At 42.5% G+C, this 14531-nt stretch overlaps 1 protein-coding gene across 10 annotated transcripts in view; it reads right to left on the minus strand.

Moving 5' to 3' along the window:
- ncor2 (nuclear receptor corepressor 2) overlaps positions 1-14531 on the minus strand; it is an 85674-nt gene that overhangs the window by 38471 nt on the left and 32672 nt on the right. For all 10 annotated transcript variants that reach the window (XM_069706714.1, XM_069706713.1, XM_069706715.1 and 7 more), the window contains exons 6-11: positions 12160-12273; positions 6643-6699; positions 5838-5890; positions 2995-3061; positions 1719-1891; positions 1421-1514 (exon numbers count right to left, since the gene is read on the minus strand). In XM_069706714.1, coding sequence (XP_069562815.1) covers positions 1421-1514; positions 1719-1891; positions 2995-3061; positions 5838-5890; positions 6643-6699; positions 12160-12273 — 558 coding nt within the window. The remainder of the gene's footprint in view (positions 1-1420; positions 1515-1718; positions 1892-2994; positions 3062-5837; positions 5891-6642; positions 6700-12159; positions 12274-14531) is intronic.

Below are 14531 nucleotides of genomic sequence, written 5' to 3' on the forward strand. Positions count from 1 at the left end.
GTGCTTTGTATGCTCAGCAGTTTAGGCAACTCTAAAACTGTCACTCTTAAATTTACAACTTAACAAAGAAAAAAAAAATCAACATCAGATAACGCCTGGGGTTTGGACAGGAGGGTGGTAAAGGAAAGGCACTGTCCTATCTTGAGGAGGCATTTCTTGGGATGAGACAAGACGTGCCAATTGAATGCACTGCAGGCAACCAGATCTGGTTTCAATTGGATTTCAAATGTGCAAACTAGGAGCTTTTGAATGTTTGAAATTAACTACGGAAACCTTGTCATTAGTTTGGCTGGTATGTATAAAGTCAAGCCAGTTGTTTTTATATAATCTGCCTCAGGGGGCTTGACCTATCACTAAAAAATGTTTTCTTAGACAAGATTTACACTTCTGATGTGAAAACTTTTCCAAAAGCAGCTAAATCTGCAAGCAGTTATGTGGCTGTGATTTTGTAGTCAATGCAGAAGTTTACGAATGTCACGAAGTTAAGATTCATCATGGAACCATTAATACAGTGGACGAGTACACGGACGACGATTGCTGTTGCACCAGCAGCTGAAGCTATGTGTCGGCTGTGCACGTTATAAATGGAGGAAAGAGGGAAGACTGTAAAATTGAGACGGACAGTAAAAACTGCCAGAAACTGTCAAAGTTTTGGAAGCGATCCAATTGAAAGCAGCTGTGCTGCTGTGCTTGCCGCTGGGATGGGGTGGCTTTAAGCAGCTAGTATTTAGCTGTGGCTCGCTCTGCTAGTTTGGCTACTACAATGTTCCTGTGGCATTCCACACCATCTGTATTATAGGCCAGTATTGAAGGCCACATGCCTGTAAAACAAAACTATGTTCCTTTGACACTAGAGGACTTGATTCACATTTATGCAGACAATGTTGTTATGATGTTGTTCCTATTATTGTTATTACTAAGCTCACTTTATTACTTATCTTAATTACTATGGACAGCATATAAATATATATATACACACACAGATATATAGTGTAGGTACACATTCACACAGTACTGTGCAAAAGCTTTAAGCACTATACATAAATGAGGATGTTTTCCAAAAACTATGCACTTATTAGTTTATCAATTAACAAATTTAGCGAAATAAAGTGGAAAAATGACCCTAAATCAAATCAATATTTGGTGTGTGCACCCTTTCCCTTAAAACCAATTCACTTGCACAGTTTTACAAGGTAAAAGATTGATGTAGGTTGTTTTAAAGCATCTTGGGAGGACTTGACCCAATTGCTATAAAATGGGCACATTTCTGAATACAGTATATAGCAAAAGGGATTTTATCATCACACAAAAAAGTAACAATATATAGTATTTAAGTATTTCTTGGTACGCAACCCACCTTGGTGACAGGCGACAGTGAGAGCAAATGGAGGAGCAAACCATCTTTATCAGAGGAGCTTACCTCATGCTCTGATATCCCATCAATGATTTCAGAGACTTCATGTTCACTGCGAGCTGCAGATGAAGCCAGCCCACCTCCTCGCTGCCCAACGCGGCTACAAAAGGTAAAATAAAGAAGACCCGTCACTCAAATCTACCCACATATTACTGTAACTGAGCCACCTACATCGCACAGTGACACAAATCCACAGTAATTCTTCACAATAGCAGCAGTAACAAGGCAACAAATCAAAGCGATTAAGCCTGTTTCACAAATTGTGCCCGAGTGCCTGTTGTGAAAGGGGAGAAAATGATCCCACCTCTGCATTCGCTCCTGCAGCTCTCTTTGCTTGCGGATCTCCGGGAACTGTTTTTCATAGTACTCCCGCACCTTGCTCTCCTTGGCCCTGCGCCGTGGGTTATTTTCAATGCGCTCCACCTTCTTCTCCCAGGCTTCCATTAGCTGGTCATAGCGCTGGCAAAACTTCTGTTCCTGAAGGATCATAGAAAAAGAAAGATCTCAATCCACAGCAGATCCACTTGATTATAAACATTTCAGCTTTGTCTTTGAACTGGAGACATATACTGCACAGAAGATTTGAAAGTTACTGCTCAAACAAGACAACTCCTAATGCTCAGAATGATGTGTTATGCTGCCGTAACACTAAAGATTGAGTTATTCTGTAATTGTACCCAGGAATCCTGAAGCTTTCCGTGTGTCCCACCATGTTTGCCCCCATGTTCAGAGGGGGAAAAGTGTCATGTTGATATTCTATGGGGAGTCTAGCCTTGAGTCACAACCCTGGCAGACGGCAGTGCACCGTTTTCCCAGCTTCCTCACAGGCAGGCTATAAAGCAGACCATTAACCCTGGTGGAGACACGACCCTCACTGGGCTCGTAAACCACAAGGCGATGTCTCCCCACTCTTTGCCCACAAGGAGCTACCTTCCCCCACTAAGACACAACATGGGAAGAGAGTGGACACAAGCCCACCACTCTCAGACTTTTTCATACAGGTGCTGCAATTGAACTATTATTTCTAACATCACATGAACTTAAAACATGTAACAAAAGCAGAGCTGTGACATGGTTGCAGTCTTTAAAAGACAGCTATTTTCTCACTATATAACCAACTTGTGGTTGGTAAACAAATTGTGGACTTGATTTGCAATGAAGATTTTCTGTCATGCCAGTTGATTTTACGATGTCCGCCCGGCTCTAGCATCAGAGCTCACCCCATTGATCTTTGCTTTATTTATAGTCATGCTCTTTGGCTCAGTCTTGCTCAATCACTGGCAGGCACGAACACAGACTAACTCTGTGCAATGATCATTATAGTGCTTGGCTGACAGTGAATTCAATAGACGTATAAAATTATGCTTTCAGATGACAGCATGAGGGATGTTCTTTGTTTTTACAAAGCAAACACATCCCCGGGGCACAGTGCAAGTACTGACAACAGACCATGCAAAGAGTTCCTTTCCTCTTTGGTATGCCTAAAATGGCCACTCACTTCAAGGAGCAGCTGGCCCAGTTTCACACTAGCCATCCGTCATGGGCTGAGTCCCAGCAGAGAGTCAAAAAATGTGACTTACCCACTGCTTACGAGCATGATTTCTTCTTTTGAAGTATAAGATGAGCTTCTTCCTCATCGCCTGGTTTCTAATAGGGCAGAAGAAAAAGGGAGGCATGGAGAGAACAGAAGGGGCAGAGGGACAGGAAGAAAAGAATAAGGTGAGGATAACACTCAATATCAGACAGTGCTTTGGCTTTCATCACAGTATATCCGAATGTGTGATGCTCTCCAGATCTTCAGGTACACAATGTCTTCCCTCTGCACTTTCGCCATCTCACTTCTTTCACCAATAAATACGCACGCACGCACACGCGCACACACACACACACACACACACACACACACACACACACACACACACACACACACACACACACACACACACACACACACACACACACACACACACACACACACACACACTCCCTGTCCTTGTATGCCACCGCTCGATAAACTCAAACTTGTTTCTGGGTGGAAAGGACAGCGAGGGGAGCCAAACTTATAAAACTTGTCTGTGCTGGGAACAGCAAGCGACAGTGCTTCAAATAAAGGTCAGGGCCAGTAATCTCCTTAGGCAGCCACTCAGTTTGTCTCTTTCTTTGCTGCAAGACAGAGTTTTATTCCTGACACTTAATCTGTCACTTGTAAGGTCACGTTCCCCGCTGATTAATGTAATCTTATTCTACATTAGTCACTTCAGCTGAGCCGCAGGGTCCTTCGGGTCACAGGCAAGGACGGGAGACGAGGAAGTGGGCTACTGACGGTGGATGAGTTTTGAGAAAATTTGAAGATAGTGTGATAACATTTAGCGTCTCGAGAGATAAACACACGCACGATGACCTGTTCTTCATTTTTCAAACACTCTATCTGCAGAAACAAGACCAAGTTAAGTCTAAATGGCCTCAACCCCCAACCTACATAAACACTCCCACACATACAAACAGACACATGTTGAGCCATGCCATTGCAGCAGGAAAGATAAAAGCTGCCAAAGCCAGCTAGATAGAATAGGTGTTTACATATTGTGGCACATAATGGGTGAGAACTAACTTGGTATGGCAAAAACAGGGCTGATAGATTGAGCCCTTTAAAGACAGAGATGGCATTGTCCTCTGGACACCAGATGGCAAAGGAAAAGATTAGCAGCCCTGAACCCCTACAAAAGGTTTCCTTTGTCCTGCTCTAAGCCTGTGCCATTTCTAAGATATCGGAGACCACTGTAATTTGGCATAATACCTCTAAAACATGATGGCTGAAAGATTCATTATACGCACACTTTGCGACAGATGTTCTGCAGTGGTACAAATGCACTGAGCAAAAGCTTTTTGACCTTCAAAGGTTGAATTTGTCCTCACAGTAGTCTGCATATGCAAAGCATATTGACAAATTCATCATCAGCTGAGAAGTAGAAGCACTGTGTGTGCAGGAGATGAACTGGGATGGGGACTGAGAGCTCCACAGAGATATTGGTAGCCGTCTATCTGAGCAGGGATGAATGCCAACGATATCAAACCGGTTACTAAAACAAAGCAGTCAATTGTGCTGGCCCAGAGCGACACACTGGTATTTAATAACACACACACACACACGCGCACGCACGCAGGCACACAGGCACACACACACACACACACACACACACACACACACACACACACACACACACACACACACACACACACACACACACACACACACACACAGAGGGAGAGAGGACAGTTTTCAGTTAATTGCTTTGAGGTAATAATACTGATCAAACGGTGCAGAGATCAAAAGGAGTGAAGACAGCAGTGTGCGGCAAAGAGGTCACACATCTTGCGGTATGAAACTGTGCCCAGACTACAGTGCCAACGGCGGAGGGCAAGCCATTATAACCTTCCTAAAGCCTTTTGATGTGCCTCAGTGAATTATGGTGCTTAAAAGATTACAGATGGATATAAGCCTTATTGATAGACATGGCAGCGCCATGCAATGGTGTCTACTTTCTACTCCCCTTACTGCTGAATTAACAAAACCTGAACGTAAATAAAAATCACTGCATTTTCTTTGCCTATAGATTAATATGCTTGCTAATTTAAGTGCTACTGTTTGTGCAGAGTCACTTCCAAATTAAACACACTCTCAATGACAGTTCACATCCTTTCCCACCAGGCGTTTGCATTTTTCTTCTTTACCCTCTGCAGCCTCCATCATTCCGCACGTTTATTCCAGTGAGTTTCATTACTAAGTTTACATAATGACAATTTCATATCCCCCTCTGAAATGTAATTCTTTGCACTCTGCCAAGGGGGAAAGGAGGGTTAAAGTACAGGGGTGGAGACAAGTAGCAAGTCTCTCTCACTGATGCAATATACAGCCACTACAGGAAGTAAGAGCTGCTTAAATTACCAAGATTCAATTTCTTATATTAAAAAAAAATAAAAAATCCAAGGATCTGCCAAGACCCATAAAGAGAATACAACAAAAATTGTAATGACTGCATATGTATCATTTATATAATGTAATAACAAGTTGACTTCTCAACCTTTTCAAGTCTGTTACCCTTTGAGAGGTTCAAAAATTCTCATGATCCAGATTTGTTGAATGAATCTGAGTTTGGTGTAATCTGGTCAATAAAGAAAATCATTGTAGTTTTAAATGCATTATTTATAATTGATAATATATTTCAAAATATAATATATTTGTATTTAAAATCTATAAAAACACATCCATCTCAGAAATCTGTAGTGACATAATTTGCACATCAAACAGTCCCACCGGAGCTCAGATTTCAACCATTCAACTCTTCAGCAATTTTATATCTATGCTTTAGCGGTTGTGTACAATAAAACATTATAAATGAGGCATAAGTAGAGACAGACTTACATTTTGATGTTCTCATGGTACTGTTTGGTATCAGAAGGCTGGTTGTAGAGAGGCTGAAACAGGAGAAGAAACAACCAGATGAAAAAAAAAGAATCAGCCATATTTACAATTGCGCAACAGATTATAAATAGCAGCAACACAAAGGCTGTTTGACAGTGTCGAATCCAACATGTCTTGAACATGATTCTGACCTGACCCCAAGAAATAACCACAGTGACACAAAGCTATTGATTAATGGCAGTCCAATCACCCGATTGAATTGAATCCAGAGAGGTCACTAAATGAAAGCCCTCAGAGAGCAAAACCTGTTGTGTTGCATCTTGCACAGGCTCAACAGATAATTCATCAAATAGACCCAAATGATCAAATTCAGTGGATGACTGTTTGTGAGAGTGAGCGCAAGATGGATGGACAGGAAGATGGACAGATAATATGCGTCAGCAAATTATTGACAAAGGCAAAGAACTGAAAAATATATTATGACAACAAAAACCAGTCTGAGAATTATTATCACAGTATCAGAATTTTGAAAGTAGATGTAGGAACAAGCAATCCTTTAACATTTTACTGTAATAGAAGTTTCCTTCTTTAAAGTTACATATCAACCATATTGTGTCATACAGTTTTAAGGGGAAGTAATCAAGTGTGTACTTCATTGCTCTTAAGAAATGGGGACATTCAGGCTTATTCCTCCTCTCGCCTCATCATCCTTTATTCATCTAATGTGACCTTGCAAAAATGAACAGTGTGAAAAAGAAAATTACAAGCAGAGAATTGTGACATAAAATCAAAAGTCTCTACTCACCAGTTCTACCCTGGGTCCCAGTCCCTCCAGTATCCTGTGAGCCTCTTCTGCCTTTTTCTGGTGGAAGACAAACAGAAGTAGTACATTAGCCGGCCGCCTGCACCTCTGCCATCACCACGGCAACGCAGTGAACATGCTCACTTGATCACTGCTTGCCGGATGGATGGACGGACGGCTGGATGCATGGAGAAACGGAGAGATGGATGCACTGACTATTATTAGAGCTTTTAACTCAAGCTGGGCCACAGCTCCTTGCCTCAGCCCCCTCTACCCTCCCCTCTCCCTTCTCCCTTCACCCAGAAAAAAAAAAAACACCAAAAAAAAAAAAAAAACATTACTCACCTCCCCGGAGCGGAGAGAGAGAAAGAGAGAGAGAGAAAGAGAAGGCAGGCAGAAAAGCAAGTGGGAGTGGAATAAAAAGTGAGTGGGAGTGAAAGACTTGAGAAAAAAAAAAACAGGGAGGGGGGGCTGTAGGGCTTTGGTGTTCATCTAATAAGAGACATCTGATGAAAGACAGAGAAGGATCTCACCTCTACATACAACAATCAAAAACAAACTTACTACAATAGAGTAAGAAGGGAGAGGTGTTGGGGCATGAAGATGGGCAGCAAAAAAGACCTCCCATCTGTGTCTCTGGATGACCTCCCTACAACTCTGCTCCTCCATACATTTATATTTAGCTCCACCAGACAAATGTGCAAGCAGTGTCCCAGACTACCCCTCTCAGTGTTGGCTCCACTCTTCTTGTCATTCCACTCTGTATGATCGCTCTGCTTCATCGATCAAACAGAGCTTCCTTGGTGACACGCCGCATGCTCTATTGCTTTCCATCTCAGTTTATTTCCCCCAATGACCAGTGAGACCGGCCGCTGAGACACTCAAAGGCAGGATGGAAGTACAGGTGGAAGAGGGGTGAATGGAGAGGAACATGTGTGAGAAATTTCAGATGTGATAACAAAGACTGAAGCTGCCAGTGCCTGTGTGCGTGTCAACCTTTATTCCTCATCACCCACCGGGTCATGCTGCTTCCTTGTCCATTTCACTCCGTCTCCACTGGAGTGCGAACACAGGAGGTGATTGGGATCTACTTCTGAGTTTATACAAGGCTCACGCTAACACACTAGAATGTAAGACCCCAGAGAAGCTCACACACGCAGCTCACCGCGAGTCAACACCAGCTTACAACTGGGTCACCTGTGAGTGAAGCAAATTGACATGGCTCCCGTCTTTAAAAGTGCCCTGTGCATTTACGGTTAAAAGAAAAGCACAGATGCTCAATATTTCCACATGCAATACGTCTCATTTAAATGCAAATACAGGAAAAATGCTGCTGCTATTCTTCCTTCAGTCATTCCTGTTGCTTCCTCACCAGTGAGCAGGTGTAACAGGCTGCATAGTGTTGCCTCAGAGAGCTTGCTCACTACAGGAGCAGTTAATGAGCAGCAATTATTAAAAGCATCCTTTCATCCTCGGGGAACAGAGAGCCTCAAGGATTTCACTTCATTTCCTAGCTGTGCTTCTTTAAGCAAATTTTAAAAACAAGACTACATGATGCTGACTTCAAAACTCATGAAGAATCAAATAGTGGGAACGACACATTTAGCAATGAAGAGAGGGGGAGGGGCGAGACGCAAAAGAAGCTGCACAGAGTATTGTGCTATCGCTCTGTCTGCGTGGTTAATTATACAGACAGAGCTGATGGTTTAATGACTGCCCTCTCCATCCGTCTCCACCGCATACACACACAAAACCTCACCAGACCCAAGCAAAGAGGCGGCTGCAATATTTCAACCGTGCCCCCCTGTGGCAGCACACAGGACTGCTACTCTGGCAGAGGCATTACAGGGCTGTGAGATTAGCAACTGAATCAAGATCATTTCTCCAGCAGGTCACAAGACCCCTTAAATATAACATTTAATATCAGAAAACTCAAACTAAACCTATGAAAAAGCACAGTGGATGCAAGTACAATCACAGAAATCTGAAACTCCCATTGGAGCAACACAGAAAAGAAAACAGGGGAAACAAAGAAAGGCAAACAAAAAAAAAAAAAGAGACATTGCCATCTTAATCCAGGATTCAGCAGAGCTATCAGAGTTAAAATAATGCAGCCTCAGTAGGGCTGTCTCTTGTGTTCTTGTCCATGACTGCCATGTTCCAAATATGAGAAGAGGGAACTTGAGGTGAGCCATCCTCGGGGTTTGACAATGGGCTGTCAGTAGAAATGTGGCTGTAACCCTGTCTCGGCGAGCTGGTGACACCGAGCCCAGGAGGGACAGATGACACCGTAGAGACACCAGCTCAACAAGGACGAGCTGAGGCCGCTTTGATTATAGGTAGGTGCCTAAACAAATGTACCTTAAAATGTATACATACTGTACTAAATATATCTACAAATACACACAAGCCACAGCTATTTTACGTGTCTTGAGCAGAAAGGATAGCTATCCGATACCAAAAACAAGTTTAAATGCATTCAAGAAGGACTAAAGCCAGATGTTGTCAGGTAAATGCTGTCGCTTCAGGAAGCATGCATTGTTTTTACTCCTTCCACATGTAATTATGTAGGATAGTGATGTGTAGAAGAGGGCATTTACAGGGTCTGTGTAAAGGGATCATGGCAGCTAAACTGACATCAGCTATCATCTATGTATTTGTTTGAGAGTGTTGACAGATTGGTGGCAAGCTACCTCAACTTTTGTTTAAAACAAATTGCTGAACTGCTTCTTTTTGCATTTTTTTTAGGGTTTTGGGTGCATGACGACCGACCTCTGGGCTGTAACAGGGTTTGGTCTCATTTTTAAATGCAGTCATTGAAAACCAAGATGTATGGAAGCTTGCTTTGATCTGGCAAATGGGAGATGCAAACATGTGGTCAAATAGAAATACAAGTGTATTAAATATCATCTGGATTCATCTAAATTGAAATGCTTTAAAAGACATGGGTAAACGGAGCCTATGTAATGATAATTAATAAGGAAATAGTCTTGCATAGTCAGACCTACAGTGTCTCCAACACGCTGTACTGGGCCCATTATCATGATAGTATGGGGGGGGGGGGGACCCTTTAGTTTGTTTGCATTAATTTAAACCAGTCACAATCATCTCGGGCAGCGCTAAGCTAGGGATGCAGCGACACTAGCCTTGTACAATAGTGTTGGAGGTTGAAGTTGTTTTAGTGGAACATTTACACAACGTGGGGAGGCGAGCCCGAGCAGTAAAATGGCCAAATACTCACTAAAGACCGAAAAGAACGAAGCAGGCCTTATTGCATGATCCAAATCTTCGCTAAACTTTGCCATTTTCAGCGTGTGGGTTGCTAGCTCAGAAGTTGGTTGTTGTTTCCTATTGCAACAGGGATTTTAAAAACAGTAACACACAGATAGCAGAAGGGAAGGAAATGGCAGGTTGATAGCCACAGTTTACATCCAGTGAATCAAGACTATTTAGGAATAGATTAATAGCAACACAAATCTTTAAAAGTCAAGTTAAAAATGGATATGAAAATGAGTGGATGAGTAAATCTGAATGGGGAAACTAGAACAGAAGCTGGTTAAGGGAGAGAGGGTTGGTGTGGCAGGGCAGTGGACCAGCGTACTTCCTGTCAGTCAGAGGGAAGTGGGGAGTGTTGCCGAGGTCAGACTACGTTGTGGAGTAAGCCTCGAGTCATTCTCAAACTTCCAGCCTTTTAGAGAAGTCTCAAGCAATCTGCAATGTCCTGTCCTGCCATAGAAATGTGTGCATGATGACAGTGAGTCATGAAGGACAATCCCTGTGCCGTTACATGTTTTTTGTGCTCATCGGGTAGTGTGTGTGCAGGTTAGAGCAAAGTGTCATGCCATCATTTCTAGAACTGTCTCTTGCTCAATGACATTTTATGACTGAATGCTTTGTACCTACCTACCTACCTTTGTTTGCCAGCTAATGGGTTTTAAACATGGATCTCCATTTTCAACATCCTACACTGCTTTTCCATTCAATACACATGATCTGTCTTGAATGTGTGTTCAAAACATTCAAGAGCTTTAACTTTAACCTGTGATTCCCACAGGGGGCTTCAGGCCCCATACAGGTTAAATATAGGCTCTGATGCAGTGAAAGAGGACTTCCCTGCTTTAAATGCCAAACCCCATAAAAAAGGAAACTTGTGCCTCTAACCACTAGGTGGACTGAGAGCACTGAGAATCACTCCATTATGAAGTTAATCTACACACAGCTCTGCTGCTTATACTTATTGCTGTTACTTGGACTAATGTAACACTTCCTAACAGCTTTATATGACCTTAACGCTGCTGTTTTGTCTTTGCTGAAAGAATGATACATTTGTAATGCTTGGAAAAAACAAAACAAATATTTGTGTCAGTGTGCATCTGAGTCACCTTCTAATGGGTGCAGGTTTTCATGTGCATACAAGTGATTCATCGTGCCTGCTATGATGACCTTTATTAGCTTATTATGTTAGGCAAGAGTCAGACAGTACAGAGTAGGAGGGTCAGGTATGACATGAATACTTTGTGACACATTCTGTTTTTGGGGGAAAGGATTGTCGTCCCCCCCCAAGAATTTCATTAAACAAGGTAAATGAAAAAGACAGATTTTCAAGAAAACACTTCTGCTACAGACAGACATTTGTCTCTTCAAAGCCACAGTTTTGTGCTCTCTAAAATACACACTACAAGAGTTGTCAACACTTTGTTTACGTTGTCTATTAAATGTATTGAAAAATATAATGAAAGGCCTACAAAGCACTGGTCTCTTACTCATGGTAAAATCAGAGACTCTCTGTGGTCCCTGCTTGGTAATCAAGAGCCCCTTTTCCACTGCCAGGACCAGCTTGGTTTGCCTCTATTCTACTCACTTTTTCTGGTTTTACTTTGGCATAAGTTGTGGATTGCACCTGGTGTATGGTACAATTAGTGGCATCACCTCCAAGTGAGTGAGATATGAACAGGTGACGCGAGAACACTGCAGACCACTGATTGGTCAGAGTGAATCATCAAAATCACTGTGTCACTATTGTTAACCAGCCAAGCTACTTTTGCGGCAACCTTTAAAAAAAAGAAGAAAAAAAAAATCATTGAACTGGTGAATAATTGGGAGGTGAATAAATTTCACTATTTGTATTTGTGTTACATCAAAGATGAGAGTTTCATGCAACGCTGCACTGAGGGGGCTACTATCTGCAGAGAGTCCACAAGAGTACCTGGTACTAAACGCAAGTAGAGTCGAGTACAGTAGGGTTTAGAGGGGCTTAGTTTATCTTACAAATACTGTTTTTATCTCCAATACTGACTAGTTGCCTTATCTCTGATATCAGAATGAGATAACTACACGAGGCAACAGAGAATATCCAGGAGATGCAACAGCCTGGCCTTGTTTGTCTTGCTCAGTGAAACAAAGCTGAAACATCTCCTCTTCCATTCTTTACTTGTGTTATTCAACATACAGCATACATGAGCAAGTGAAACCAAATTCAGGCTAGAGTGGTGGACGTGCGTGCGTATATATTGTACTGACCCGATTCTCATCGTAGATGATCTGCACCAGGCTGCGGTGCTTGGCCTCGCTGGGTGGCGGTGAGATGGGCCTCTCTGGCTCGTGAGGCTTCGCAGCCTCCTCCTCGAGCTGTTGCTGTAACACACAAACACACACACACACACAAAGATGATGAGTTCACTAAACAAATTCCAAAAAAGGGCCTGGATCTTCCAGGAAGATCTGTGGCTCACACACTTCTGCTGCGAGATTAGAGTGTGTGTGTGTGTGTGTGTGTGTGTGTGTGTGTGTGTGTGTGTGTGTGTGTGTGTGTGTGTGTGTGTGTGTGTGTGTGTGTGTGTGTGTGTGTGTGTGTGTGTGTGTGTGTGTGTGTGTGTGTGCGTGTGTGTGTGCGTGTGTGTGTGCGCGCGCACGCGTGTTAGATCAACCGTTCCTCCTCAGCTCTCCAGCAGGGATGACACCAACTGTCCTATTAGCTGTAATAGCTATTAGCTCCCCAGGGTCCGGTTAATCAAAGAGTTACCACAACAGCCTGTAAACAAAGCCAATGCCTGCTGTGTAGCTGGAACATCCAGCGAGAGATTAAAAAAAATAAAAGAGAGACAGACGAGGGAAAACTAAAGAGAGTGAATCGTGGACGAATACTGGAAAACAGTGTGGTTCCCTTAACTTATTAGTCACCCTGGCATGTCACCAACCATTACTTGTGACTGTATTCCAGCAACAGAGAATTTAAGGAAATACTGTCTACGGTGAAGACCGAGCAAAAGGCAGTAATTTAGGGGTGAGAGATTCTACCATGGCTGATATCCGTGAGCCTTTGTTTTGGTCAGTTCTTGTCCGTCAGTCTTCTGTTGAATGTGTGCAGAAAGAAGCTAAATAGCTTATAGAGAGAAATGCTAGTGTTTGACTCTGGCAGTCCATTTACATATATTTACATGTATTTACATCTTTGGCATGTTGGATAGATATCAAAAATTTAAAAAGCCAACCCAAGAGCATTAGCGAGGGACTGCTATCTGAATAAATGGATCAGACAAGGTCATTAATCCTCCCACATTTTACAATGTGGAAGTAGCCACTTCCGTCTGCCTTTCATGAAGGTGGGAAACAATGAGTAAAAAATGATTCAAACAGTTTATTACACAGGCTTTTCTGATGTGACACAGAAAGCGTGCGTTAATTGTTTTAGCAGCTCTTAAAGTGCTAAAACTTTGGTTTTCCTTAGCCCTGGGTATATTAGTATGTCAACAAGAACACTGATGAACATTGATGTACAAAATCATCTGGATAAACACATTTTATTGAAGGGACTTTTAAGTTTATGTATCTGCTACAAGTCTACTTTATGAAAGAGACAGACTTTCAGTAAAAGCTTGACAAAAACATATTTCAGCAGCTGGTATTCTCTGATGTTTAATAATAATCTCAACTTCTTCAGGGCATGAAAGGTCTCAAGTGCCCAAACAAAAACCATTCAAATCACAATTTTTTTTTTCCCATACTCTAATAATTAAAGGGTAAATGCAAATGCATGACACAAACTACGAGGGTCTATCGAAAAGTTCAGAGGCTGCTCTTGTTGAGCCTGAATGGTAAGTAGCACGGTGATGTGCACGGAGCAGGGGGAAGCCAAAACGTTTGTGAGAAAGTATTATTATTAAGTTTTGTTGCTTGATTATCATCAGCACGAGAGTTACACACATTTTTGTAAGTGCAAGACAAGAGCAGAGTGTATTCAGCTGTAATTAGCTGTCTGGAGGCCAAGTGTTGCTGAGTGGCGTGCATACAGCTCATCTACAGTTGAGTCACCCCCCACTCATCTACTAACAGGGGCTTCAGAGAGGGGGAAAAGGCAGCCTCCAGGGGATCCACATGAGAGCAGAGCAAGATAGATCATCTTGTGCCATGATAGCTCTGGATAAGCATCTGGTGAGGGAAACGCAGACATTCCCATAGACCCCCCCCACCCCCTCCCCTCTTCATTTGCCCCCCTTTTCTTTCCAAACCCACCACAGAGTAAAAAAAAAATAAACCAGCCATCCTGAGCTAGGCTAGGCTGACATGACACACGCTGGCTGTAACCTAAGCCCCAAGCCCTGCCCGTTCACCAGCTCTGCCAGAACTCTTTTAAATAAAGTTTTATCATGCCACTTAATTAGTCCAGATGTTTTAATGCTTGAGGAGAGCTGCACTGTAAAAATATCCATAAAAACACTGTGTGTATGAAGACTGAGTGAGGGGAGGGATCTTGAGTTGTGCTTGTAAGCGACAGAGCAAAGGTTCTTCATCGTTCAGAAGAACACCAAGGTTGAAATGAAATAGCCAGTTTTATTGTGGTCTTTGTCACAACTTGGTAAAATACCCAGATTTCTTTCACACAATATTTTCTA

Source organism: Brachyistius frenatus, unplaced genomic scaffold (assembly GCF_029030835.1).
Source record: "Brachyistius frenatus isolate BFR_SWC_R1_liver_20210118 unplaced genomic scaffold, ASM2903083v1 Contig_64, whole genome shotgun sequence".
Taxonomy (NCBI): Eukaryota; Metazoa; Chordata; class Actinopteri; family Embiotocidae; genus Brachyistius; species Brachyistius frenatus.